This window comes from Phodopus roborovskii, unplaced genomic scaffold (genome assembly GCF_943737965.1).
Source record: "Phodopus roborovskii unplaced genomic scaffold, PHOROB, whole genome shotgun sequence".
NCBI lineage: Eukaryota > Metazoa > Chordata > Mammalia > Rodentia > Cricetidae > Phodopus > Phodopus roborovskii.
Window position 1 is genome coordinate 15,955,711 of NW_026126410.1, and position 26,760 is coordinate 15,982,470.

The 26,760-nt window shown below is 38.3% G+C and overlaps 1 protein-coding gene across 1 annotated transcript; it reads left to right on the forward strand.

The window, feature by feature from the left end:
- On the forward strand, positions 1-24,783 carry LOC127220760 (SHC SH2 domain-binding protein 1). The gene is made up of 13 exons (XM_051182679.1): positions 1-106; positions 5,076-5,240; positions 5,757-5,872; positions 7,557-7,765; positions 11,472-11,564; positions 14,036-14,266; positions 14,358-14,529; positions 14,812-14,932; positions 17,436-17,567; positions 19,944-20,062; positions 22,508-22,594; positions 23,049-23,187; positions 24,455-24,783. The coding sequence occupies exons 1-13, from the start codon at positions 1-3 to the stop codon at positions 24,781-24,783; spliced, it is 2,019 nt and encodes a 672-aa protein (XP_051038636.1).
- Positions 24,784-26,760: the final 1,977 nt, after the last annotated feature.

Here is a 26,760-nt window from a genome sequence, read left to right on the forward strand (position 1 = left end):
ATGTCTGGAGAACTGCTGCAAGGTGCAGTACTTCTGGAGCCTGGAGTTATGGTTCCTGCGAGCCCCACCTCGGCGGCCCAGGAGGATCCCGAGTCCCGGCAGGAAGGTGAGCACGTCAGCTGTCCTGGGAGGGCTGTGGGAACCTGCACCCACTCACGACTCTGACTCAGGAGGTACTGTTGCCACCTTAGGCTCTCCGTCCTGTCCTCTTGAGTCAGCTTCGGGAGAGTAGAGGGAGTGGGATCTGGCCAGGAATCCCGCGAATCGAAAGAACACAGGGAGCTTTGTACTCATTTGTGTGTTGAGCCAAGAATTTTTTTTTTTTCTTTTTCTTTAACCTGCAACTAAGTGATCATGAGCTACGTTCTCACTTTTAGAAAACAAGCTTAACTCTGCTGTAAATATCTGTCCCATGCACTGAGGACAGATGATGCCCACAGTCTGCACAGTTGGTTTGGAGTAGAATCCAGTAATAGAAGTGAGCCAGTCCTTCTAACCCTCAAGTTCTTTGTATTTGGCCATGGAAATCCTATTCCCAATTTAATTTTTATTTGCCAGCTTAGGTTGTTTCATATGCTAGGGAAGTACTCTACCACTGAGCTACTTCCCAGTTACTGTTTTGTTTTGTTTTAAGGCAGGGGTTTCTACACAGCCTAGGCTGACCTGAAACTCACTGTGTAGACCAGGCCAGCCTGGAACTCGGACTTCCACCTGCCTCTTGCTTTCCAAGTACTGGCTGGGGTTAAAGGTCTGAAACACCATGCCGGACCCTGTTAATTTCTCCCCTTCTTCGTTAATTTCTTAAAGCTAGTTTATATTAACATGTTCAGGTACAACTTGTAATGGAATCCCTTCTGTTAAGGTGAGAAAACATAGGTGTGGCTTAATTCTGCTACTAACCTGCCTTATGAAAAGCCAAAGTTATTTTTGTACAGTTTACCCCCTTAGAAAACAATCAGTAGTTCTGATGTTAAAAAAAAAAAAAAAAATGCAATGCTATGGAAAGGGTTAACTTTAAAGTGCTGTGAGGGAACTAAATTTTTATGCTAGCATATATGGACAAGTTGTGCTTACAAGCCGTGGGGGATGGAACCTACCAAAGATCCCAGTACTTGAGTGTTAGGAGCAAGAGTGACAGGGAAAAGGGTCATCCTTGTGAGACCTTTGCCAAAGGAGTTGTAGTGACCAGCACAAAAAGAACTTAAGGAAGCTACGTAGGGTAATGGAAATCAGCCTTCGTGTGGTAATTATTTCTTAATAGATAAATATAAACAAGAATGTCTCCATTTGACAAGTTTATTGTATTTTTTTTTTGGAAAAAAATGAAATTCTTACATCAAGGACAAATACTTGGCTCGTGTTTACATGTAAACTGTTCTTTCATGTCTATCTCCTAGGATAAAAACATGACAATGGTTTCTGTGGCAGTGTCTTCAGTAGTTACTCAGGCATTTCTGTAGTAGCCATTGGATCAGTTCAAATCACTGCATTGCTGTGAAAGCATGCAATTTGGATGTGTGTACAGTGATGATGGCCATGTGAATGAGGACTACTGGAAAGAAGCTATGTGTGCAAAGGCATATTTAACTTATATGTGTAAAAGTGTATTTAAAGCATGGGTACAAAAGCTGGATGACTTCAGTGATGTGGAGAAGTTGTGGGCCCTAATTGTAGTTTATCTTGGGCTACTTTAAATAATCACTCGTTGCCCACCTCTGTCAGATCTAATATCCCATGGTTAACAGATAAAGTCAGACCTAACATCCTATGACTAGCAGGCGCAGCTAAACAGTATTTTGAACGCATTAATGTAACACACCCTAATTTCTACCAATTAAAGGGCTAAGAATGTTATCAGAATGTGATGTTTATAGCTGAGAGTTCTCTGCTTGCCTTTAACTTGCCTCTGGTTTCTACCAGTATTTGAAAAAAAAAAAAAATGTCTTGGTTTATGACTTCTTTTGTTGTTGTTGTTGTTGTTGTTGTTAGCAAAACTGCTTCAACGTTGAAATATAGAATTTGGGGTAACCTAAATCTTCCTGGATCATGGTCACTATGCTGGCCAATGTTATGTCAAATTTACACAAGCTAGAATTATGTGAAAAGACTGATCCTCATTTGAGAAAATCCCTCCATAAGCTCCATCGGTATGACATTTTCTTGATTAGTGTTTGATGGGGGAGAGCCCAGCCCATTGTGGATAGTGCTATTCCTGGGCTGGCTGTCCTGGGTTTCCTAAGAAAACAGGCCAAAGAAGTTATTATGATGATCATGCCAGTAAGCATGTTGATGGCCTCTGCATCAACTCCTGCCTCCAGGTTTCTGTTCTGCTTGAGTTCTTTCCCAGGCTGCTTCTGATGATGAACTGTTCTAAGGAACTGTGAGTGAAATAAACCCTTCCCGCTCCGAGTAGCTTTTGGTCATACTGTTTCATCACAGCAATAATCACCCCCAAAGACAGTACTCATATTTGGCTCCAGAATAAACTCTTACCCCTTCTCAAGTGATAACTATGTTTCTGTGTTGATAGGACCATTTCTGTTTTTGTTTCTCCCTCCCCCTTTGGCTGTCAGATCACCCTAACTGTTGGATAGTGTGCACAGAAAAGTGTCATTTTCACAGGTAGAAAAATTATACTCTGATCTCATGTCTTTTGGGGAACAATGTTTAGCTTCTTCTATGTGAGCTTTTAAATCTGCATTTGGAGTTGAACTCAACATGGCAGCTATAGTGCCTGCATTGGAGGACTTGTCTTTAAATGAAATTGTCCATTTCACTTGCTAATAGAAATTTAAGTTCTGACTTTATTTTGAGGTCTAGTTCATGGTTTACATCATGTGCCCATGAACTTTCCCAGTAATTCATGTTTTCTATATGGTTTTAATAAAGTGCATAACAAAGATAAGGTATTCTTCCAATTAAGATCAGTCATTGTAGAGATGGTCTAGCAGGCCCTAGAGTCTTTGAAATTTAACTTATTCCCATAACTCTCCAAATTCCAAATGGTTAAGGGCACTGAATTAGTCATTCTCTCTCTCTCTCTCTCTCTTTCTCTCTTTCTTTCTTTCTTTTTTTGATTGATTTAGTGATGCTGTGTTTTTATCTCAGGTGGTTTTGTTGGTTTTTTTTTCTTCTTATTTTCTTTTCTTATTTTTGTTTTATTTTGGTTTTTGTTTGTTTTTTCCAAGACAGGGTTTCTCTGTAGCTTTGGAGTCTGTTCTGGAACTCAGACCAGGCTGGTCTTGAACTCAGAGATCCGCCTGACTCTGCTTCCCAAGTACTGGGATAAACAGCCTGTGCCACCACCACCCGGCTCTCATGTGTTTTTTATCGTCTTACAGCAGAAACACTGTAGATTACCAAGTTTGTTTGTTTTTGTTTTTTGTTTGTTTGTTTGTTTCTGTAATGTATGTAGAAATTCACTGTTTATAGTTTGTGGAAAACATGTTGAAAGCATGTTCATGTTGTTCCCCTTGCTCCATATCTAAATCCTCATGAGATATGGAGCAAGGGGAGCTGTGTTTCCCTTGCTACCATCTATTCCAAGAATCTGGCGAAGGACTAGAGATTGAAATAAAGACAAGACAGCGGGTCCTTCGTTCAATGGTAATGTAGAAATGCCGAATACCGTTTATTGAGGGGAAAGAACGGACTTAAATACTGACTTACAGCAAAGTGGAAAAATTACAGGAATTTTAGGCTTAGCTCCTCCCTACAAGGTGTGTGTTTTCACCAGGTGTGTTATCAAAACAGGAAGAGTACCAACAACAGCCTTGGGGCAAGGAGTTCCAGCCACCAGCTTCAGGCTTGCTCAAGGTGCCTCAGGGGTCCATGCAGGGGCCCTCAGGGAACAATCCTCCATTATTGGTGGGAGTGCACATTCATACAACCACTATGGAAGTCAATATGGCTTTTTCTCAGATATATGACTATGGGAACCATTGTCATTCAAACCCTCCTGTGACCCTTGGGTATACATTAGTCAATAATCCTAGTGGCCTCACAGACAAGAAACTGGAAAGGAGAAAACAGAGGAAATAAAGGAAGGAAAGGGGAGAAAAACTAGTAAAAATTTCACCCACCTTCCCTGAGACCTCAGGAAAGCACTCTGCCAAGTCTTAAGAGCTACCACTAGCATTATTTATTTAGTAATCACTTTGTCCACTTTGCCTACAAAAAAAAAAATAATAAAAATCTTATTACATAGAATTAGTGTCTTATCATAGCTTATGAAAACTAATGACACATAGCTTATGTCTAAGGTGGTTTACATTTTCTACTTCTTGCCTTACACAGAGTTACTGGAATTAGAAATCTACCTCGTTGTCTTAATCAAGGAAACCTTAAGAATCTCATTCTATATGTTGAGGGGCCACTAATAGTCTCATAGTGTAGAAAAATAGAAGTCTCCACACTCGTATGGAGAAGGAATGTAGGAATGCTGTTCCTTTCCATTACTATTTTGTAGAAATTAATGTAAAATTTTCTCAGGGATATATGTGTGCTTGTGTGGCTTCATGCATACCATGGACGTGCAACAGCCTTCACAGGCCAGAAGAGGGCATTTGATTTCCTGTGAGCTGCCACACAGGTGCTAGGGATTGAACTCTGGTTCTCTGCAAGAATAGTCCATGTTTTTAACCGCTGGGCCTAGAGAGAGTACTGTTTTTTCAGTGGGTGACTTAGAATTGCCTGTAACTCCAGGTGCAGGGAGTTCTAATGCCTCTGGCCATATGTACTCATGTATACATATCCCCACACAGGCTTAGACTCTTACAAATACTTAAAAATTTTTGGATATCATAACTATTACCTTTGAAAGAGAACTTGTGTGGCTTCCAGAATCATCACAGGTAGTAACAAAAATATCTGAATGTTTCTAACTGGTTGTTGTTTGAAGTAAAATTTAGATTTTAAGATGTTTAAGCTTTAATAACTAGTGACATTACTGATAATGGGAGGTTAAGTAGGGCATTCGTCTTCAGAATCCTTATTTTTATTTTGTTTGGATTATCGGAAGACTATATAATAACTAGATAGTTGAGTTTGTCGTATTATTTATTATATTGTTTTAGATTTATTCCAGGATGCAGATCCGTGCAATGATCCAAGTTGTCATACCTCGCCAGGTGCTACTGTAAACACTCTTGTGCCAGAAGGAAAAATTTTTCCAAAGATTATCCAAACAAATGAACTTTTGTTTTATGAGAGATTCAGAGCCTATCAAGATTACATTTTAGGTGAGAAAGTTCTTTTATTTTTTAATATTTTTTTAACTATAATTTATTTTTTTACTTTTATTTTATATATCGATCCCAATTCCCTCTCCTTCCCTCCCTCTCTCGCTTTCTCCTACCCTCTCATGTCCTGCCTACCACCATCCCCTCTCACCCTACCCCATCCCCACTCCACATGTAAGGTGATACCCTCCAGTAGGGGTCATCTAAAATCAGAAAAGTCATTTGGAGTAGGGACTAGGCCATCTCTCCTTCCTGTCTCTAGGTTAAGGGAGTATCCCTCCATGGGGGATGTGCCCGCAAAGTCCTTTTGTGCACCAGGAATACATCCTGGCTCCACTGTTTGAGGTGCCTTAGACTGCCCAGGCCTTCTCTCTGAGACCCATGTTCAGGGGGGGTCTTTTCACAGTTTTATTTTGTAAGTAGATTGTCCTCGGTTTGTCATTTTTGTGAGAAAATGGACTCAGGTCAATCTATTAACTTCTTTTCATTTATACATTTCCAATTCTTAATTTGTAGCTGACTGTAAGGCATCTGAGGTAAAGGAATTCATAGCCAGCTTTTTGGAAAAGGTCCTTGAGCCATCTGGATGGTGGGCAGTCTGGCACACTGATGTGTTTGAGGTGCTTGTTGAGGTAAGTTGAATTATCTTATGGAAACATTTACCAAGCTTTTCTCTGTGTTTCTGACTTTGTCCTCCAGCTCCTGAATTGAATTAATCGGATTGTTGTTTTTAATCCTCCTTGGAATTGCTGGACATTTTTAAGGTTATATGATGGTTTTCATAATACACAGCATCCTCATACATGTGTGACATACTTTGTTCTCATTTCTTGTCCTCCCCACAAAGCCCTTTTACATGATTCCCTCCCTCCCAAGTTAGTTTTCAGCTCCCGTTTTCTGTTCATTTTATTCCTTTATCCTCTCCATTTTATACCCCATTAACATCTTTTCCTCCCTTTTCATGATCTCTTTTCTTGTTTCTTTGTTACAAAGTCATATATTATCTATTCATTGTGTGTGTGCGCACACGTATGCATGTATACATGTGGAAGTCAGAGCAGTTTGTGGAAATCAGTTTTATCCTTCCACCTTGCAGATTCGGGGCATTGAACTCAGGCAGTCAGCGTGGAAGCAAGCACCTTTATCTGCTGAGCCTTGCCAATCTCTCTGTGTTCTTTCACAAATGTATAAATGCATACGTATACCAGTGAACTTTTGACATCGTCATCTGACATTTTACATATTTTAGTGTCTGAATTTAGTAATTGAAAAGTTTGTGTTATTTTGGAGGCATCCCGATACAATTTTTCCCCACTTGCTTGTGTATTTTGTGATGAAATTTGTACACCTGTTGGTTTAGATAAATGTTCTGGTTTTACTTGGAGATCTTACATGGACAGCTTCCTCTTGAGGTTTTAGTTTCCACTGCCAATCAGTGAGAACAGTTATGCTAGTTCAACACTGACCTTAGAAGATATAGAAATATACTTAAAGTTCACTAATGCATCATGGAGAATGTGCTTTGAAGTTAAAAATTATTTAGAATAAATCTGTATATTGCTAAGTTAATGAGATAAGGAGAGAGGCTGCAAAAAGAAGAAACTAATACAAGGGAAGCAAGGTTAAATAAACGAAAAAAAAAAGAAAGCTTGAAGTGTTAAGAGGGGAGAAGAAAAAAGAGCAAAAGATTAAAAACCAACAAAGGGGGGTGGGTTCCCTCCCAGGAATAAGAAAATTCAAGATTATGTGAATACATGAAGAGATTACCCACTAATGAAGAGTTCACAAACAGAATTAGCTGAAAGTCCAAAGGGGAGAAATAAAACCATCTTTAAAACCACAGGTGGGAAGGCATAGGCCATACTCTAAATGATTTTGATGATCCCTCCTGAAAGGCCTCTCCCTCCCTGTGTAGTGTGTAGGGAATGGGATGGGAGGAGGAGGGGGCAGTGGGGGATGGGAGGGAGAGGGAACTGGGATTGATATGTAAAATAAGAAAAAAAAATTAAAAATACAATGAAATTTTGTACTAAAGACAGAAAGCAGAGGTACAGCAAAATAAATATAAGGGGCAATAATAATAATAATAATAATAATAGTAGTAGTAGTAATGGTAGTAGTAGTAGTAGTAATAGTAGGAGTAGTAATGTTAAAATGTTTGAACAACTCCTTTCTGGGTCCTTGAAAATTAGAAACTGTCATATGCACAGGATGGGAGAGGTAGAAAGTGACTGGACTAGGTTATAAATCGTATTTTTTATATGTTATAGTTTTGATTCTGGGTATTAAAATGAGTAACATTATTTTGAATTTCAGGTTACAAACGTGAACTTTTCAGCCTTGAAGGCAGTAGTGAGACTTGCAGAGCCATGTGTTCATGAATCTAAGTTTAACCTTTTTACCTTGGAGAATGTGAAGGAGTTTTTGGACCTGGAGGAGTCTCAGCTGCCTCTACAGGAGTTATGGGTGGTGTCTGATGACTCACAGGAATCTCACCAGACGGCACTTGCAATTGAGCATGTCAGGTAGAAAGGGATGTTGATAAATGTATCCTTGTGGTCAAAACTGTAAATTAAGTGAAATAATTCCAGTCCTTTTCTGTTGTGTAAGTCCTTGTAAACCCTAGGAAAGGTCTTTACCTTTGCACATCTATACCCTAGGAAAATCTTAAAATTTCATCTTGTCATCACTTCCAACCCATTGAAAAGAATATGGAATTCTTCTTTATCATTCAAATTCTTCAAGTGTTAACTAAATATGAAGGAGCCTTACTTTGGTTTTCATGGATTTAGAAACTCTTTTGTAGGGAGTATTTCTCTGTCCCCCCAGCTAGCTTCCAAATAAACAATACAGAGACTTTTAATTAGGAAAGCTCTGCTGATAGCTTAAGCTTGATTGAAACTAGCTCTTATAACTTAAAAGTACTTATTTCTATTCATTTGTGCTGCCACATGGCTCATGACTTAGCTCATTTCCTACATGTCCTGCTTTCTCTACATCTGGCTTGTGATTCTGCCTTCTTCCCAGTGTTCTCTTTGCCCAGAAAATCCTGACTCGTTATTGACCATTTAGTTTTTTATTAAACCAGTTAGTTACATATCTTCACACAGTGTAAAGGACTATTCCACAACAGTGTTTCAAGTCATGAATGGTAAGACTTGTGGTTGGTACATTTTGAATGTAACAGGACAGAAAAAAAGATGATAATGTTGCTTTTAGCTGCTTGAAGTGGATTTATATTATGAATATCTGTAATTGGACACTAAAATCTGAGTCTAAATTGCTGAGTAAAAAAGAAAAGTATTAGTAATACAAACATTTATTTTCAAATTCTATACAGTCTCTGTGCAGTCAGCCTTGCTAGTAAACTTGTTCTTTGCTTTGTATTTGCCTGTTTAAGGTGGAGAGTAAAAATAACTAACACTTTCCTATGTCAATATAATGGGATCTGGTGTATACACTCAATCTTTACTAGTAAGCCTAGTATTTATTTTTCACAAATAAAATTCCAAAGAAGCATACATTTGAAAAGATACTAAGAGTAATAAAATCAGGGCTGGAGAAATGGCTCAGCTGTTAAAGGCTAGGCTCACAACCGGAAATAATAATAATAATAACATTAGATGCATATCCATCTAGGAACTGGAAGATTAGGTAATGTGATATCAGTCATACTGTTTGGTGTTACATAGTCTAAAAAGTACTGATTTTGCTGAGTCCTCCCTAATACCCAGTATCACTATGCACAGATTGCCCTGACCAAAAAAAAAAAAAAAAAAAAAAAAAAAAAGATAAGCACCATGGTGTACACACACACACACACACACACACACACACACACACACGCACGCACGCTCGCACGCTCGCACACAAACACACACCACGACTCCATGGTTGTTTCTTGGAAAAGTGACATGGAGGTTAACTAGGCAAGGAAGACAGGTGCAGGATGTCAGTGAGATTGAGATGTTGAAAGGCCAGTACAATCAGAGCACAGTCCTAGGAGATGCCAGAGTGGATATTCTTGTAGGCCAGAAAGTGCAGAGCTCTTTGTCAATGAGTTAATTCATTCTATAAAAGAAACAGAACACTTTAAGAGTATTGATTATTTGGAAATTTGATCAGCTTTGTGTTTTAAAAAGTTCATTTGGGCTTCTTTTTTATAAAACAAAAGCAGGGGGATGGAATAGGGAGGTCAGTAAACCAAGCATGAGTGCTTGTACTAGAAAGCAAACATTTAGTTAGACGGGATAGTAACTGAGGAGTAGAGCAGCTGGAACTCAAGCATCTAGGAAGGTGATGTATGAGTCCTTTGGGAAGCTGAGACTCCTTCTAGGAGCTTTCTGCTTTGAAAGAGTAAACTCTGTAAATTTGGAGCATAGGCTGCAGGTAGTAGGGGAAAATGTATAGCTCAATAAAAGATGGCAAAAAGAAAAAAAACATGCATAGTGAGTCTTACATAAGTACCTGATACTGTGTTGGTATAGATAATTGAGCTAGATATGAAATTTATTTACCAGGTGGAAAAGCGGAAGGCATTTGACCAACATACTACAAGTGAATTTGAAAGAGCATATAAAATTGGGAGTTTACATGGAAGGGATTTAAAGTTTGCAGAAGCGCTTTAAAAATACGTGCTAAAAATGAGTACATAGTTTATCTGAGATTGGTGTAAAAACTAATCAAGTATGAACATGATATAGAAGAGAAGGGGTGTAAGTGAGTTGGTAGAAATGGGAAAAAATTACCTGTGAATTGATAAATTTTGAAGCTGCTATTCATATTGTCTGTGATTTCTTTTATTATATGTTTGGAAATTTTTCCATAGTATGTTAATGTCTTGGAAGCTTTAAAGAAAATACAGATGTTTCTCTTCCCTCTGAGAATCTGATTTATTGGTTTTGATTAAGTTTTTTTTTGTTGTTGTTGTTGTTGTTGTTGTTGTTTTTGTTGAGATGGACTCACTATATAACCCTTGCTGACCTGGAACTTAATATGTAGACCATACTGACCTCAGATTCACAGAGACCTACTTGTTTCTGCCTGCCAAGGACTGAGACTAAAAGTATATACCACCACCCAAGTAGGAAATAAAAGTCTTGGCAGTATACCAGGGGACTGTAATGTGTAGCCATGGTTGGGATCTAATGCTCTCTCTATATATGAAGTCCCTGCATCATCTCATTCACTGCTTTAATTAAAAACAGTAAGTCTTAGATTAATATCTGTCTGTTATATCTTTATCCCTTGTCCCCGGAAGAGGGAAAGGCTACATTGATCTGCCCACTAGACATCAATCCTTTGGCAAAGTCAGCATCTCACCTGGAATAATACATTTAAAACAACATTTAAACCCCAGTTTCTTTACTGCCTAAACAAATGACACTGCCATCAGTAAATAGTTGTTATACAATGGAAATCTTGCCAGGGCTGCTGGTGACACACACCTGTAGAGGCAGAATTAGGGGTTCAAAGCCAGCTGGGTCTACAGATTATAATTTTATCTCAAAAAAACTAGACAGACCAAAAACAAACAAACAAACAAACAAACAAAAAACAACAATAACAAAAAAACCCACCCCACCCCCTTGAAAAAACAAGAACGAATCACTTTAACAACAGCATTACAATATTGTAGATAAACTTACTGACTTAAGGGTCTTTATTTTATGACTTACCAGCTGTAGCAAATACCCCATATTGACTTATCTTAGAAAATATTGTGTACTTGATTTGTTACTTGGTAGGACTTCTTTGATTTCCTTTTTATCTTTTACCTCTCCAGAATTCCAGCTCTTAAAACATAAAATCCTTTCTGATCTATAAAACTAAAGTTTTATATCCTATTGTTAAGACACAATACCCCAACAAAAACAACCAAAGAAAGGGTTTCTTTTATCTTACTGCTCCAGAGAGGAACCTAGACCATCATAATAAGCAAGGTAGCAGCAGTATGATGCCATCCCCAAAACTTGAATAGGTAGAATGGAAGCAGAGAAATGACTGCTAGTACAGCCATGATAAAACCTTATAAAGCCTTGTGCCCAGTATCACTTTCATCAAGACTCCATCCCCTAAACATTTCTGAACCTTCCGAAACATTGCTACGTGCTGGAGACCAAGTGTTCACCCACATGAGCCTATGGGGAACATATCATATTCAAATCACATTACCCACCTTTTGAGCCAGTAGTTGAATTTGATTGATATTAAGCTTAAGTTTCTTTGCAGGTTTTTCTACAAAAACATTTGGAGAAGTTGGGATGAAGAAGAGGAGGATGAGTATGATTATTTTGTCCGATGTGTTGAACCTCGACTGAGATTGTAAGTATTTATTACTGATGTGGTAGGTATACAGGAGCTTCTCATGTACAAGTAGTGCGATCATGACAATTTATTAAATAAACCTTGTAGGGGAAAACACACAACCTGCAGAGAGAGAGAGAGAGAGAGAGAGAGAGAGAGAGAGAGAGAGAGAGAACACTTCTGTTTTGTTTTGAGATAGACTCTATAGACCATCTTGGCTTTGAACTTGTGATTGTCCTACCTCATTCTCACTAGTATTGTGGTAATAGGCCTGTGTGCCACTATGCCTGGCTCTACTTAAGAACTAAATTTAACTTAAAAGTAGAATTTTGAGAATATCTAGGTTAAAAACTTGTAAATCTGAATTGTTGGAATCCCAACCAACCCAGGGCATCCTCAGAGATCCCAATGAAAAAGAAAGGGGAATAGAGACTCTAGTTGTGTGTCCTTACTTGAGGCAAACTTGACAAGATCCCAGTGTGGTGCTGATTCCAGAGGTTTGAAAGAGTTACTTTTTGCTGCTGGAATCCTGGCTTTCCCTTCTTAAGCAATGTGGTTATCAGTCCTAAGGTATAAGGACTCCTCTGTTTTCTTTGCCAACATCTTATTTAACATTCTGCTGTCCTTGGCCAATTGGCCCCTTGCAAGCAGTATAGAAGATGCTCTACTTGTTAATAAACGTGCTTGTAATAAGTCATCAATTTATGAAAGTCCTCCTAACCCCAACGATTTGTTCTTTTTTTTTTTTTTTTTTTTTTTTTTTTTTTTTTTTTGTATTTCTCATTCCTCCCCATCCCCCCTTGACACCTATATTTTTTGGACCCTTATTCTTGTATATTCCGTTCCCTGAATAATATTCAACTGAGATAGTACCTTAAGAATCAATCCTCAGTATTGTTGAGAGACTGAATATTAACCAGTTTCTTGAGTTCTTTGTATATTTTGGAGATCAGCCCTTTGTTGGATATAGGATTGGCCAAAATCTTTTCCCAGTCTGTGGGCTGCTGTTTCTTCTTGTCCACTGTTTCCTTTGCCGTACAGAAGCTTCTAAGTTTGAAGAGGTCCCATTTATTAATTGTTTCTCTCAGTGTCTGTGCCCCTGGAGTTATGTTCAGGAAGCGGTCTCCTATACCAATTTATTCAAGGGTACCTCCTACTTTCTCTTCTAAGAGGTTCAATGTGGCTGGATTGATGTTGAGGTCTTTGATCCATTTGGACTTGAGTTTTGTACATGGCAACAGACATGGGTCTATCTGCAGTCTTCTACACACCCTCATCCAAGTGTGCCAGCATCATTTGTTGAAGATGCTGTCTTTGCCCCATTGTACAATTTTAGCTGTTTCGTCGAAAATCAGGTGTTCATGGGTGTGTGGGTTAATATCAGGATTTTCAATTTGATTCCATTGGTCTACCTGTCTATTTTTATGCCAATACGAGGGTGTTTTCAGAACTATAGCTCTGTAGTATAGCTTAAAGTCAGGGAAGGTGATGCCTCCTGAAGTTCTTTTATTGTATAGGGTTGTTTTGGCTATCCTGGGTTTTTTGTTTTTCCTTATAACTTAATAGTGTATTGCTCTTGACTCTTCTAGCTTTCAGAGATTCCATTGAGAAATCAGTTGTTATTCTGGTGGGCTTTCCTTTGTATATAACTTGTGTCTTCTTCCTTCTACCTTTTAAATATTTTTCATCTTTGTCTTGTATAGTGTTTTGGCTATGACATGATGTTTAGTGTTTAATTTTCCTGTTTTGAGTAATTTGTGTCTTTTTTGTTCTTCTTATCACTGAATATCTTTCCTTAGCTTGGGGAACTTTCCTTCTGTGATGTGAAAGATCTGGTCTATGATATTGCCTTGGAATTCTTCCCTCTCTTCAGTGCCTGTAATTTCAAGATTTAATGGTATCCCACATTCGTGTTTTTTTTTTTTTTTTTTTTTTTTTTTTTTTTTTTTTGCAGGGGTGGGGGATATGACTGGTATGTAAATCTGTCCCTCTTTAGATTGAGGCAATGCCAGACATGCATTCCTAGAACAAGGCCAGATGTAACAGGTAACAGGCAGGTCGTCTGTTTAATTGAACTAGGAAAAGGTAGTTCCTAAACTACATGTCTATAGCTAGTATAAGAAAGGTTTACAAATGTTGAGGGTTCACGAACACAGATCTATGATTAGGATTTTGGATTTGCAGATGACAGGGGCATGAAGGAAAATTAAAGAAGGGTATGGGATGGAAATAAGAGACTTACTCAGCAAAGATGGCTCACTCCCAGGCCATCAGATGCAGATCAAAGTTTGTAAGTTTGCAGATGGCTGATGGGTAGTGGGAAGAATAGAAAGGTCAAAAGTGACACTGAAATGGTGGCTTTCAGACTAAGAGAGTGCTAACAATAATGGTAAAATAAGCTAAAGTCTCGGGGGACTAAATCATATCTTAATAATTGGAAAATGTTCTAGAAAAGAGAATTCATTTTCAATTTGATTTTACACTTTCAGGTATTACGATATACTTGAAGATCGAGTTCCCTCAGGACTTGTTGATGACTACCACGATCTTTTGTCTCAATGTGAACAGAGTTACACCAAATTTTTAAATCTGAGAAGTATTTTGACGAATTCTAATTCTAATACTGCACAGGCAAAGTTCATGGTGGAAGGGATAAATTTGTTTTCAGATATTGAATACTTGAAACGGAAGTTAAAACTCATTGAGAACCCTTTGTTGAGGTATGTGTTCTCATTATTCTTAATTATTTAGCATATCTTACTAGCTATCTTAGTGAGAACTGATGAGTTTTCGTTTTTTTTTTTTTTAAAGATATCTTTTCGGTTATCCTAAGAACACTGTCATCAAAGCCAAGGGCACTCGTCAAAATGGCCAGAAGGTTACCCATGTGGTTTCCTCCACCATGAAGACAGGTCTACTACGGTCTCTGTTTAGGGACAGATTTTGTGAGGAGTCTTGCAAAGAAGAAGAAACAGAAATTCAGGTAAAAGTAATTATTATTCTAAGTGACTGCTTTTGATTAACTCCAAATTTTCATCAATTCTACAAGGTGTTTGTAGGAAGTTTCTGGAGTTAGTTTTCTGTGAGATCCAATTAGTAAGAGCACTGTTGTTCTCTTTAAGTGAACGCAATGCACAAGCACACACTGGGCTAAGTGCACTATTAAAAAGATGATTGATTTTTACATGGCACATGAAGGCGATTAAAGTAATACCTAAGTGGCTGTGGGGGGGGATGTATATTTATATAATATGTTGTTTTCTAGTTCCATAGTGATGTGTTGTCTGCTATAAATGCCTGCCATGAGGGTGACACTGTTATTATCTGTCCTGGCCATTATGTGGTTCACGGTACCTGCTCCATAGTTGACTCTATTGAATTGGAAGGTGAGTATGGAGTATCGTAACCAAACTTTCATTCATAATAAGTAAACAGTAAGTTAGCGATCTTGATTAACTCCATGATTCAACCCATCTGATTGCAAGTGAGGTGCATTGACACCTTAAGGATATTTACATTGTATCAGAAATTAACCCAGTGTCTGAACAGTTTGAATCATAGGTGTTTGTAGCAGTATGTTGGTAAGATTTTTATAGATACACTATTAGGAACAAGTATAGGTTCCAGCAGATAAATCTATTTCTAGAACAAAATGTGTGTGTGTGTGTGTGAGAATTTATTTGTTATTTATCTTACAATGTAGCAGGCTTCCTTCATACATGTTCAGTTTCAGTGTACCCATGCTACAACCCCTGCCTCTCTTATCTCCTTGCTTCCCTACCCCCGTTTTAACCTTTTGATCCCCAGTGTTCCCCTTTTACTTACATATCACCTGTGTTTGATTATTTCTCACATCCCTCCCTTTGTGACATGTACATACATACATGCATCCCTTCTCATCTAAATACAAATACATAAAAAATTAGAAACTAGGGTACACATATAAGAGAGAAAATGAGGTGTTTATCTTTCTGAATCTGGATTCCCTCGCTTAATATTTCTACTTCCATTCACCTGTTTGTTTTATAATTTCATATTTTCTTTTTTAAAACTGCTTTGTATATATGTACCACAATATGTATATTGTGTCTACGTACCACAATTTCATTATCCACTATCATTTGATGGATATGTTATCTGTTTTTTTTTAACATGAATGGAATAGCAATAAATATGGATAAACAAACATCTCTTTAGTTTGAAAATTTCTTTGAGTGTGTGTCCAGGAGTGGTATAGCAGGGTCATATGTTAGTTGTATTTTAAGCATCTTGAGGAACTTAACTGATTTCCATAGTCCATATTACATTTCCACTAATAATGAATAAGAATTTTTCTTGCAGCCAGGTGGTGGTGGCACACTTAATGCCAGCACTCAGGAGGCAGAAGCAGACAGATCTCTGTGAGTTCAAGGACAGCCTGGTACTACAAAGGTACAAAGCTACACAGAGGACAAAAAAATTTTTTTTTCTTTTTTCCTTTCTGTACATCTTCACCAGCATTTGTCAATCATTTTCTTAATGATGATCATTCTGACTATGGTGAGATTTAATTTGCATTTCCCTAATAGCTACGAATGTGAAATAGGTTAAAGCTAAATATTTATTGGCCATTTGCACTTCTTCTTTGAGCATTCTCTATTCAGTTCCATGGCCTCCTTTTTCACTGACTTGCTTGTTTTGTTTTAATACTTGAGGGATTTTTTTTTTTTTTTTTGGGTGGGGAAGTGTGGGCAGGGGTTCGAATCAGGGTTTCTCTGTTTTGCTTTGGAGCCTGTCCTAGAACTAGCTCTATAGAACAGGCTGGCCTTGAACTCACAGAAATCAGCCCTCCTCTTTTGAATGTATAGCTGGAAAATATTTTGTACCTTTTTAAAGGGTACATTTTACCTCAATTAATCAGACCCTTTTTCTGAAACTTTTTAATTTCATGATGGCAAAGTTATTGTTTGTTGGTCTTATTTCCTTGAATACATGGAATCCTTACCTATGAACACTTCTTGAAGTATTTTTCTGTTATTCCTCTAACACTTTCAGAGTTTTAGGCCTTATGTTTAGACATTTAATTTATTTAGGATTTCTCCCCCCCCCATCCAGGATAAGGGGCAGGCATGTAGTTTCATTTTTCTACACGCATATATATCTTTTTCTAAAAAAGCACACTGTTAAAGGAACTGCCTTTTCTACAATGGATATTTTGGGCACCTTTATTAAAAATCAACTGGTTGTAGCTGCATGGATTTATATCTGGATTTCATTCGTCAGTAACACGCTATTTTTTGATAGATCAATATGACCTCCAGCTTGCTGAGATCCTCCTGCCTCTGCCTCCCAAGTGCTGGAATCAAAGGTGTGTACCACCACTGCCTGGCTAATTTAAATTCTTTTTAAGTTTTTTTTTCCTTTATAAAGTACTGTTTCTGTATAGTTTTTTTCATGCTTCCTTAGTTTTTTTTTCTCCTTTCCCCATCTTCACCATACTCCCCATAGCCCTGCCCAAGCCTAGTCCTTCAGTTTCATGTTCCTTGTTTACTACCTCCTCCCTTAGTGCTTCTTGTGTCCATGTCCATGGCCTCCTTCTTGCCTCTCTAGAGAATTACATTGTAAGTAAAAAAAACAAAACAAAAAAATCTGAATTTTGAAACTACGTAGACAAGAAAGAAAATATGGGTTTCTCTTTCTGGGCCTAGGTTGCTTGGTTTAATACTTACCAATTCCATTAATTTTCCTGCAGGTTTTGTACATTCATCCCCTTATGGCTGTATGAAATTCCATTGTGCATATCTGCTTGATTTTCATTGTCCATTCATTGGTTGTTAGACATTTAGATCATCTTAATCTTTCCGTATGTAGACAATCCTCTTCACTTAAGTGTTTTAATCTCTTTCTTAGGATATGGTTTACCAGATGATATTGTCATAGAAAAGAAGGGCAAAGGAGATACTTTTTTGGATTGCACGGGTATGGAAGTTAAAATTTCAAGCATAAAATTTATTCAGCATGATTCTGTGGAAGGAATCTTAAGTAAGTATCTGGTGTATTATTTGTTTGAGAGAAAAGTTGACTTTTCTTGGGAGATGCAGTTTAATACCACTTGAATATATGGATGGCTGGTAAACACTGGTGCAACACATTTATGAGCCCTCATAGTGAAAAATTACTCAGCTAATTCTTGAAAGCTTGTTTCTTTTCAATTAGTCTTTTGTTGTGGTGGTTTGGTTTGGTTTTTGAGACGGGCTATCTATCACTCTGAACCTAGCCATCATGACAAATGGCAATCTTGCCTCAGCCTCCTGATCCCTGACTTGATAGGCATATTTCACTACACCTAATACTACTAGTATAACAGTGTTAAAGTGATGGAACCCTTTGGGCATTTTTCCTAGTAGTAAGTAATTAGATTCCTGGGACTCTATCCTCAGGAATGGAGCAGCGGATCAGTTCCCCTGAGAGTATGTGCTTATAATAAGAATGAACATGATACCTCTGTACTCTTCTTCCTTGCTAGAACATGTGCCCCTTGTACATGTGATTCTTCGATTCTTTTTCCTTTATGCCTCTCTGCATTGTAACATTTCTGAGGAGATTTTATCAGATACCATGCTGTTCTGATACATGCTGTACAGATACCAGAGGCCTGTGTGAGAAACTTTGTTATAGACACACCCAAAAGTCCAACACATTGCTATAGTATTTGTTTTATAGGCTATGTATCCACCTGCTTTCAAGGTTCTTCTTGTATTTCCAGGGTACCCAGCAAAGGTGTTCATTGATGCAATAATAAAAATATTTTATATATATATATACATATATACACACACACACACACACACACACAGTTTTTATTGTTTGTTTCTTGAAGTTATTCGTGCGCATGCGCGTGCACCTGCCTGCCTACCTACCATTTTGGGGGCTGGGGCGACAGTCAGAAAACAACCTTGTGTGTCAGTCATCATTTTCCACCTTGTTAGAGGCAGGGTCTCTTTGTTGTTAACTGCTGTTTATGCCAGGTTAGCTTGCCTGGGATCTTCTGGGGGATTCTCTTGTGTCTACTACCTCTCCCTCTCGTCACATTATAGGGTCACTAGGATTACCTGTGTGCATTATTGTGTCTGAGTTCTGGGCATTTAAACTTAGGTCGTCATAGTTAGCAAGTGCTTTACCCATTGAGCCAGTTGTTTATTGCTTTTAGTCTTTAGAAAATAACTCAAAAGTAGCTACTGCTTGGTAATTTGAATTTGTTACAAAATTTAAATATTACTCTGAAAATGTCCCATTGTCTGAGTATGATCTAAACCCCCACAGTATGTAGGGACGTTCTACTTTTCCGTTCCGTTTTGGAAATATCAGCCATCTTAACCTTCATCATAACCCTGATAAAAGTTGTAGCTTTCCCCCTCTGAGAACATCCTTCCTATAGAAATACTTATTGAATAAAAATCGTGTCATTCTTACACCTGAATGACCTCTACTTACTGGTTTTCTTTCTTGATCTCATGAGACATGTGCTTGATTATTTTATTAAGAGTGGTCCCTGGACAAGCAAATCGTTAATTCTCCATATGTAAAGGAGTAGGGAAAAGTAATCTAAATCGCCAACAGCATGGGTGATTGTGAGTTTACTCTTCTCAGCAGGAAGCCTTTTGGCTCTAGGAAAAAGGTGTGGGCTAATTGTTTGAATTTGGACCTCCTAAGAGACCATGGTGTTGTAAGAAACATTCTTATGTGCTATCACTGCCTATAGTCTGAACTACTTTTATTCACATGTTGCATGAAAAACTTTTGGTAGATTTTGTTTTAAGATTGCTGTCAAGTTGTTGGCTGCCTTCAGCCAATTGTTGCCTAAAACATGTATATAAACAAATATATTGTATGGTCAGAGACATGAACTAGTACATAACTTAAAGCTCTACATTATCTTGGGAGAAGGTGTGTTATTGGCAGTGGACGTTAAGGTCCTCCACGTCAGACTGAGTCTCACTCTTTGCCTGCTTTCTGCCTGATGATCAGGATGTGAAACTCTCAGCTCCTTGTCTACCACTATGGCCCCCAACCACCACCATGCTTCCCACATGATCATCTAAAACTTAAGCAAGCCCCTGGTTAAATGAGTTTCTCTAAGGAGTTGCCTTGGTCATGATACAGCAATAGAACAGTGATTAAGACAGCAGATTAAATTCAAAGAGGCTGAATACCCGACAGTATAGGTTAAGTACATACATAGTCTTAAATGATCTCCGCACATTAACTTGGCTGCAAAGTGCAGTAAAAAAAGTTGTCTTTTGTGTCTCAAGAGAGATATTTTTATAAATAGTTATCACAACATCTAATGTTAGTTGTAATTTGTTTGTGATACTAATATATCGCTTAAAGTAGTTGAATGAATATTTTTGTGAACAGGGATTTGCCACGGCAAGACCACACTGGAGAACTGTGTACTGCAATGTGAAACTACGGGAGTCACAGTACGCACATCAGCAGAATTTTTCATGAAGAACTCAGATGTATATGGTGCCAAGGTACTGCTTTGTCTTTCTTTGGGAAAAAGTAATTATGGTGTTTAGTTCAAAATAATAAGCAAGTAAGATACCAAGATGTAAATCTGTTCTTTCAAGAAAAATTCAGACATTAATAATCTCCGAGTCATCTAAAATTTATGTAGTCGTTAAACATAAGACCTCTGTAGCATTTTATAAACAAGGCACTGTGAGGGAAAATGATAGTCTTTCCCTATGATAGATTAACCTTAAGAAGTATAGACCCTTAAGATTATTCCCTGGTGGGACTGGAGAGGTGGCTCAGTGCTTAAGAGCATAGCATTATACATACTGCTCTTGGAGAGGACCTTGCCAGCAGACTATGGACCGTTTGTAACTCCTACTCCAGAGGATCTGACGCCCTTTTTGTGGACTCTGGCCTCTGTAATCACCTGTGCACATTTCTACACAGACGTACACATAGTACACATAAATAATTTTTAGAATATTTTTAAGTGATCATAACTTCCTAAATATTTCTTTCTAACAATTGGAGCTGTTGCTTTAAGTGCTTGAGAATTTCATGCATGCATGCATGCATACACATATGCACCTCCTTTTCTCTCTCCAGTTCCTCCCCTACCTCTCTAGCACTTTTCCTCCCAACCTCATTGGCTCTCTGTTTTAAAACCCCTCTGTTCATCATTTATTGCTGCCTATATGAGCATGCTTTAGGGCCATGTGATGGCTTCCCTGAGGATGAGACCCCTTCCCTGGGCTTGTCTATTTAAATGCTTATCTCCATCTAATTATTGAAATAGTGATCGTTTTAAATAACTACATCTTTCAACAAAATTGTTAAATAAATATACTGATATCATCAGCATAGATATGTTTACAATGAAAATGGGTAATAAGCATTAAGTGTTTCACTTTGTACTTTTTGCAATGTGTATCTTTATAAGTGTATATATTTTATGTGCATGCTGGTGTGTATGTGTGTGTGTGTGTACTTGTGCATATATATAAGACAGAAGTTGACATTGAGTATCTTCCTCAATGACTTTTTAAGTAATTTTTTTTTTTTTTTTTTTTTTTTTTTTTTAAAGTAGAGTCTCTCACGTTATCTGGAGCTCAGTTAGTTTGTCGAGACAATGAAATCCAGTGGCCCTCCTTTCTGTCCTCCCAGCACTGGAGTTTCAGGTTCACACTGTTCTGCCTGGCTTTTTATGCGTGTGTTTGGGATCCACACATTTCATGCTTGCGTTGTAGGCACTTTAGTAAAGGAACCATATGGATTAGGATTGCCTATTCGAGGCCAGTAAAATGACTCCGTGGTTTAGATGCTTGCTGTTAAAACACGAAAGCCTGAGTTTTGGTCTGAGAACCAAAATGATATAAGGGGAGAACCAACACCTACAAGTTGTCTTCTGATTTCCACAAATAACACGATGGCTTGTGTGTACACACAGACAGAGGGTGAGTGAAGTTATGTAGGCCCACACAATAAAGACATGTAAAAGGAAGACCTAATAAAAGTTATCTTTGAAACAGTGTATTTTTTTTGTAGGGTGGTGGTGGCGCACGCCTTTGATCCCAGCCCTTGGTAGGCAGAGGGAGGTGGATCTCTGTGAGTTCCAGGCCATCCTGGTCTATAAAGCAAGTTCTAGGACAGCCAGAACTGTTAGAGAAGCCTGTCTCAGGGGGAAAAAAAAAAAAGTATAATTTGTGTTTTACTTGTCTGAAAAGCTAAGAAGTTATAGTAGTAAACCTTTATATAATCGTGTCTTTTTAAATATTTATTTTATTTGCATGTATTTGACTGTTTTGCCTGCTTGTATGTCTGTGCATCACATGTAATCCTGGTGCTCAGACATACCTTCTGGAGGCCAGAAGAGGGTGTCTGATCCGTCAAACTGGACTTAAAGATTATTATTTATGATTTAATAAAGTTTTCCTGGGGGTTTAGAATGCAAAGCTAGCCACAAAGCCATTGAGGTCAGGCAGTGGTGGTAGATACCTTTAATCCCAGGACTCCGGAGACAGAGGCAGATGGATCTGCTCACACAAAGGTGATCTTGGCACTTGGGAATCCATGCTTTTAATTCTAGCACTAGGGCAATAGAAACATGAGTGATATGGCTGGGTGGAGAGAGGTAGATAAGGAAGAGAAGCAGTCAGTTTTAGACAAATTTATCTCCAGCAACATAGAAGAGGCAGCAGTCTAGGATTCTGGTGGAGAGATGCAATCAGAGCATGTCATCATCACCCCTTCAACTTCAATCTGAGTATTGGTAGAGGTGAGAAATCGGTAGTGGCGGGCAGCTTTGCTTCTCTGATCTTTTCAGCTTGAACCCCAATATCTGTTTCTGGGTTTTTATTGCTTGTGTTACGTGAGCCACCATACCGGTGCAAGGAACTAACTAACCCTCTGTATACTCTGGAAGAGCAGCCATCTCAATAGCCCCTACTCTTGATTTTCTATAGGGGGCCGGTATAGAAATATATCCTGGGAGTAAGTGTACACTGACTGACAACGAGATCCATCACTGCAAGGAAGGGATTCTCGTTAAGGTGGGTATTAATGGCGGAAACATTTTTTTTTTTATCTAAAATTTACAATGATTTTTGCCTTAAAAACTTGTTTATTTCTCATGCTGTGTTCTGTTATTTTGTTTGGTAAAGTATAAATATTACATATATTTTATGAACACTAATAGTGATTAAAGATCATCTGGTAGCTGGGTAGTTGGTGGATGACACCTTTAATCCGAGCACTAGGGAAGCAGGGCGGAATGGATCTCTGAGTTCAAGCCAGCCTGCTCTACAGAGTGAGTTCCAGGATTTTCCAGTAATATTTTGTTGTCTTTAAATCTGCATAAATGACAGCAACACTTTGAACTCACTGCTATGAGTTGCTAACATAGCTTTTGTACTTCCATTTTTTGAGTAGTGTGGAAAAGGTAGAGAATTTATGAAACTTGCGTAAAATGATAATTCCTTAACACAACTGTTTTCAATGTCACAGGACTTCCTTGATGAGTATTGCGTTATTCCCAAAATTTCTATGATAAATAACATCATACATAACAATGAAGGTTATGGAGTTGTTTTGGTGAAGCCTACAGATGTCTGCAACCTACAGGAAAATGCCAAAGATGAACTTAGTGGTATGCTATATTTAATAATTTAATTAAAATATTTAAATGTACTTATTTATTGAATACAAAATTACATCTAATTTACAGTATTTCAGCAATAAATTCTGGTGACAACTTTAGTTTTTCTGCTTCCTTAAAAATTGTTGCTGGAAGTCTGGCACTTTAGTTCGACTTGAGAGTGCTTGCCTAACGTGCACAAAAGTGCAGGCCTAGTCCCAACACTTGGGAAGGAAGATCAGACCACAAGGTCATACCTAGCTACGGAGAGTCAGAGATTACTTTTCAAAACAAGACAACAACAAAAACATATTGAATATGCTTGGTCATTAAGATACAGAAGTTCGGTGATGCCATTGTAGAGTCTAAACTTGAAAGAAGAAGCTTTCAGATTTCACTTGTCTTCTTGTAAGTGTGTTTAAAAAAAAAAAGAAAAGAAAAGAAAAAACATAGTGGTTTCTGTAGGTATTTGTGAAAGATTGAAAAGAATTTTATGGGTGAAAGTAACTGCCTCCTCGTCACCACCTTTAATGACAGTAAAGTTGAGAGCACACAATAGAAATTTGTGATTTTTAAGCCATTCATAGAAGTCATTTTTAAATATGTGACATAAAGAACTTTAAAAGCATTGGTGTGGTGATGGAAATCATGGGCAGTTTAAAGACTAGGCCTCCTTATCATTAGGAGTCCATTCCACTCAGGATGCAGCAAGGTAAAATTGAGATGTCTGTTGAAGAGAATCTTACTGGAAAGCTCGGTGGAAGAAACTAATTCCCATTTCTGAGTTCCTTTTCATCAACTGAGCTAGGAAAGAAAAAAAAATAAATAAATAGTCGTAATTGCATTGCTTTCTGATAATGCAAATTTTTTATTGTCATTTAACAATGATGAAGGTACCCTCTTGAGGATGGGAACCATGAGGACAGTCAATTAGTTAGTAGTTTGGTAGTTGTTTATAAGAAAAGTAGCTCTGTTATATTATTCTGTGCATACTAGCTCCCAGTGCAGAGCGTAGCAGATAGTAAATGTCCAGGAATGTCTGTCCAGTGACTGAGGTTCTAGGTTGAAGAAGGTCAATGGAGTTTAAAGTTGGTGACCCTGTTAGTGTCAGGAAACTTTGCAAGAAGATTCACTGAGAGAGTCTTATAGTAAAGAATTGGTAAAATCCTGTTATAAACTCTTGGTAGAAAATACTTGAGTCTAATAGATTGTGTCAGAAATGCCCTTCTGTTGGTTTAGACTGTATATTTAACTTTATTATAATTTGTTTCCACAGACAATAATACAATCCAGGAAAATAGAGAGGTGGATGCCACTGAAGAAGGATTAGATTTGGAAGAAAGGCTTCAGGGTGTTGCTAACAAAATGGAGCTTTCTGCCACAGATGACATTTCTGAACAAGCTAAGGGAAACTGTGAAACTATAACCGAACTGCTTCCTACTTCCACGAAAAAAGGCCAGGTGAAGAAAAGATTGAGCAAACCTGGGATCATAGAAGCTGAGGGCAACATAACGTCAGAGGAGATGTTTGTTGAAATTACGGGAAACCAGTTTAAGCGAAATGGCAAAGGGGGTTTTGGCATATTTCATTACTCGGTACGATGAAATCAGTATCTCACAAAATACATTGTATTTTGAACATGTCCTAAGAAGAATCATGCTGCTTATGTAGTTGACTTCATTTGCTTCATGGCTGTATATTCTTGTAATATGTACTTGCTTGCACTTGTGTAAACTGTGTATTTACTTCTAATTAACTACATACCTTGGATAGAAAGCGTTTCTTTGCAAGAAAGCCAGAAAAGCATACAAGATGGCCATAGCTGTAACTCAGTGGTAGAGCGTTAGCCCAACCAACATGCCCAGGAGTGCCCATACCCCAGGTTCAATACCCAGCGTTCCTCCTGGCCTCCCTCACAAAAAAGAAAGAAACATAATTGGAGATGTCTCATCTAGAAAAGTGGTGCTTTCTGACACGCACAGCTCTCCCATATTGTCTGCTAGTACTTTTTCTTGTAAATACGCGTTAGCATTGAAAATGGAGGAGAACGGAGATGCAAGCGGTGAGGACAAAACAAGCATGCGTGCAGTAGATGTCATGGGTACAGTGTTCCTCTGCTTGTTCGAGATAGGACCCTACCCAGCCATTTCTAACCAGGGACTCATTGTATAGACCAAGCTGGCCTCGGGCTCATATTGACCCACCTGCTTCTGCCTCCTGAGTGCTGGGATTTAAACATTGCCACCATACCTAGCTTGGATGGGATACATTTTTATATTGAAATGTCATCAAATAACATCTAAATAACACCTTATAGGTCTTGAAGCAGAAATTATTCAGAGCCAGGATTGGACATAAATGATTAATAAGAAAAAGCATGTCTTTCACTGTTAGTGTGCTAATCATTCTCTTCCTCTCTTCAAACATCCTGCCCCCTCCCTCCCCCAACCTTTTCTATTTATGAAGACCACAGTAATAATGTGTACCTCTGCTGGTTTAAAAACCGTGGAGTCCTTAATGTCCGTGAGCTTCCGATCCTCCCACCCCTACCTCCCAGATGCTAACACGCTGACTTACAACACTATTGTTTATTTTAGGTGATTCAGGACTTTGGGTGTGCTGGGCAAGCACTCTACCAATCAAAACCCTCAGCCTTCTGATTGGTTTTCAGTAGATGGTGTTGGCTTTTTCTTTTTTTTTTTTTTTTTTTTTGTTTTCTTTTGTATTTCATATAAGTCGAAAGGCCGTATGTGTCATTAATTTTTGCATATTTTTTTTCATGGGGAGATGTGAACAAATCTTTAGTGACAATTGACCAAAGTCATGGTTCCAAACAAGTAAGGAATTAACAGTTGTGTAGATGACCCAAAAGAGCTACATCACTGCCCAGACCCACCCCATCATGAGTGAAAGCTATTTTATCGAGTTCCACTTCTGCCTTGTGTATATTCAAACAATACCACCCCCTTTGCACAGATCTCTTAGAGCTGTGGGGCAAGCGGAAAAGAAAAGGTATGTAATATCCTAGGTAAGGGTCAGTTGACTCCACCTCTTGTATCAAAGTGTCAATGGCACGATTCCCGTTACCCTAGACTTCAGGTTGCCATAACTCTATGGAGCTAAAGTCATCGCTGCGTTCTGTGATATGATTGCTGGTCATGACGTCAGCCCTCTCCTTTGGACTCAGCATTTCTCCTTGCCCTCCTTCAGTGTTGTCCCCTGAGCTTTAAAGGGGGGCGATATGTTTACAATACTCTTGAGCAGTTTGCCCCTTGTCATATTAACCATCCCATATTGGGCATTGACTGGGTTTTGCGTCTCCATAAGCAAAATTGATAGGCGCAGCAATAGCTATGCTCAATAAGAAAGACACAGCGTGTGTTATTAGCAGTTGCTAGTTTTTCTTGCCACATGGTCACCCTTGAAGGGAGGAAAGGGGAGTTGTCCTCATGCTCTGCCCGCGTACAGGGACCGTTAAACACATACATTCAGATCACAGATACAGACAGACTTGACATTCCCGCTCGGATGAGAGGCTCCTCTACTCATTCATTCATTCATTTTTTTAAAGATTTGTCCTT

Bases quoted from the DNA above. Each gene is read 5' to 3' on its own strand.
- LOC127220760 (XM_051182679.1), top strand. From the start codon at position 1: ATGTCTGGAGAACTGCTGCAAGGTGCAGTACTTCTGGAGCCTGGAGTT. The intron at 5,241-5,756 runs GTGAGAAAGTTC...CTTAATTTGTAG, and splicing joins CTATCAAGATTACATTTTAG to CTGACTGTAAGGCATCTGAG. The intron at 14,530-14,811 runs GTAAAAGTAATT...GTTGTTTTCTAG, and splicing joins AAGAAGAAACAGAAATTCAG to TTCCATAGTGATGTGTTGTC.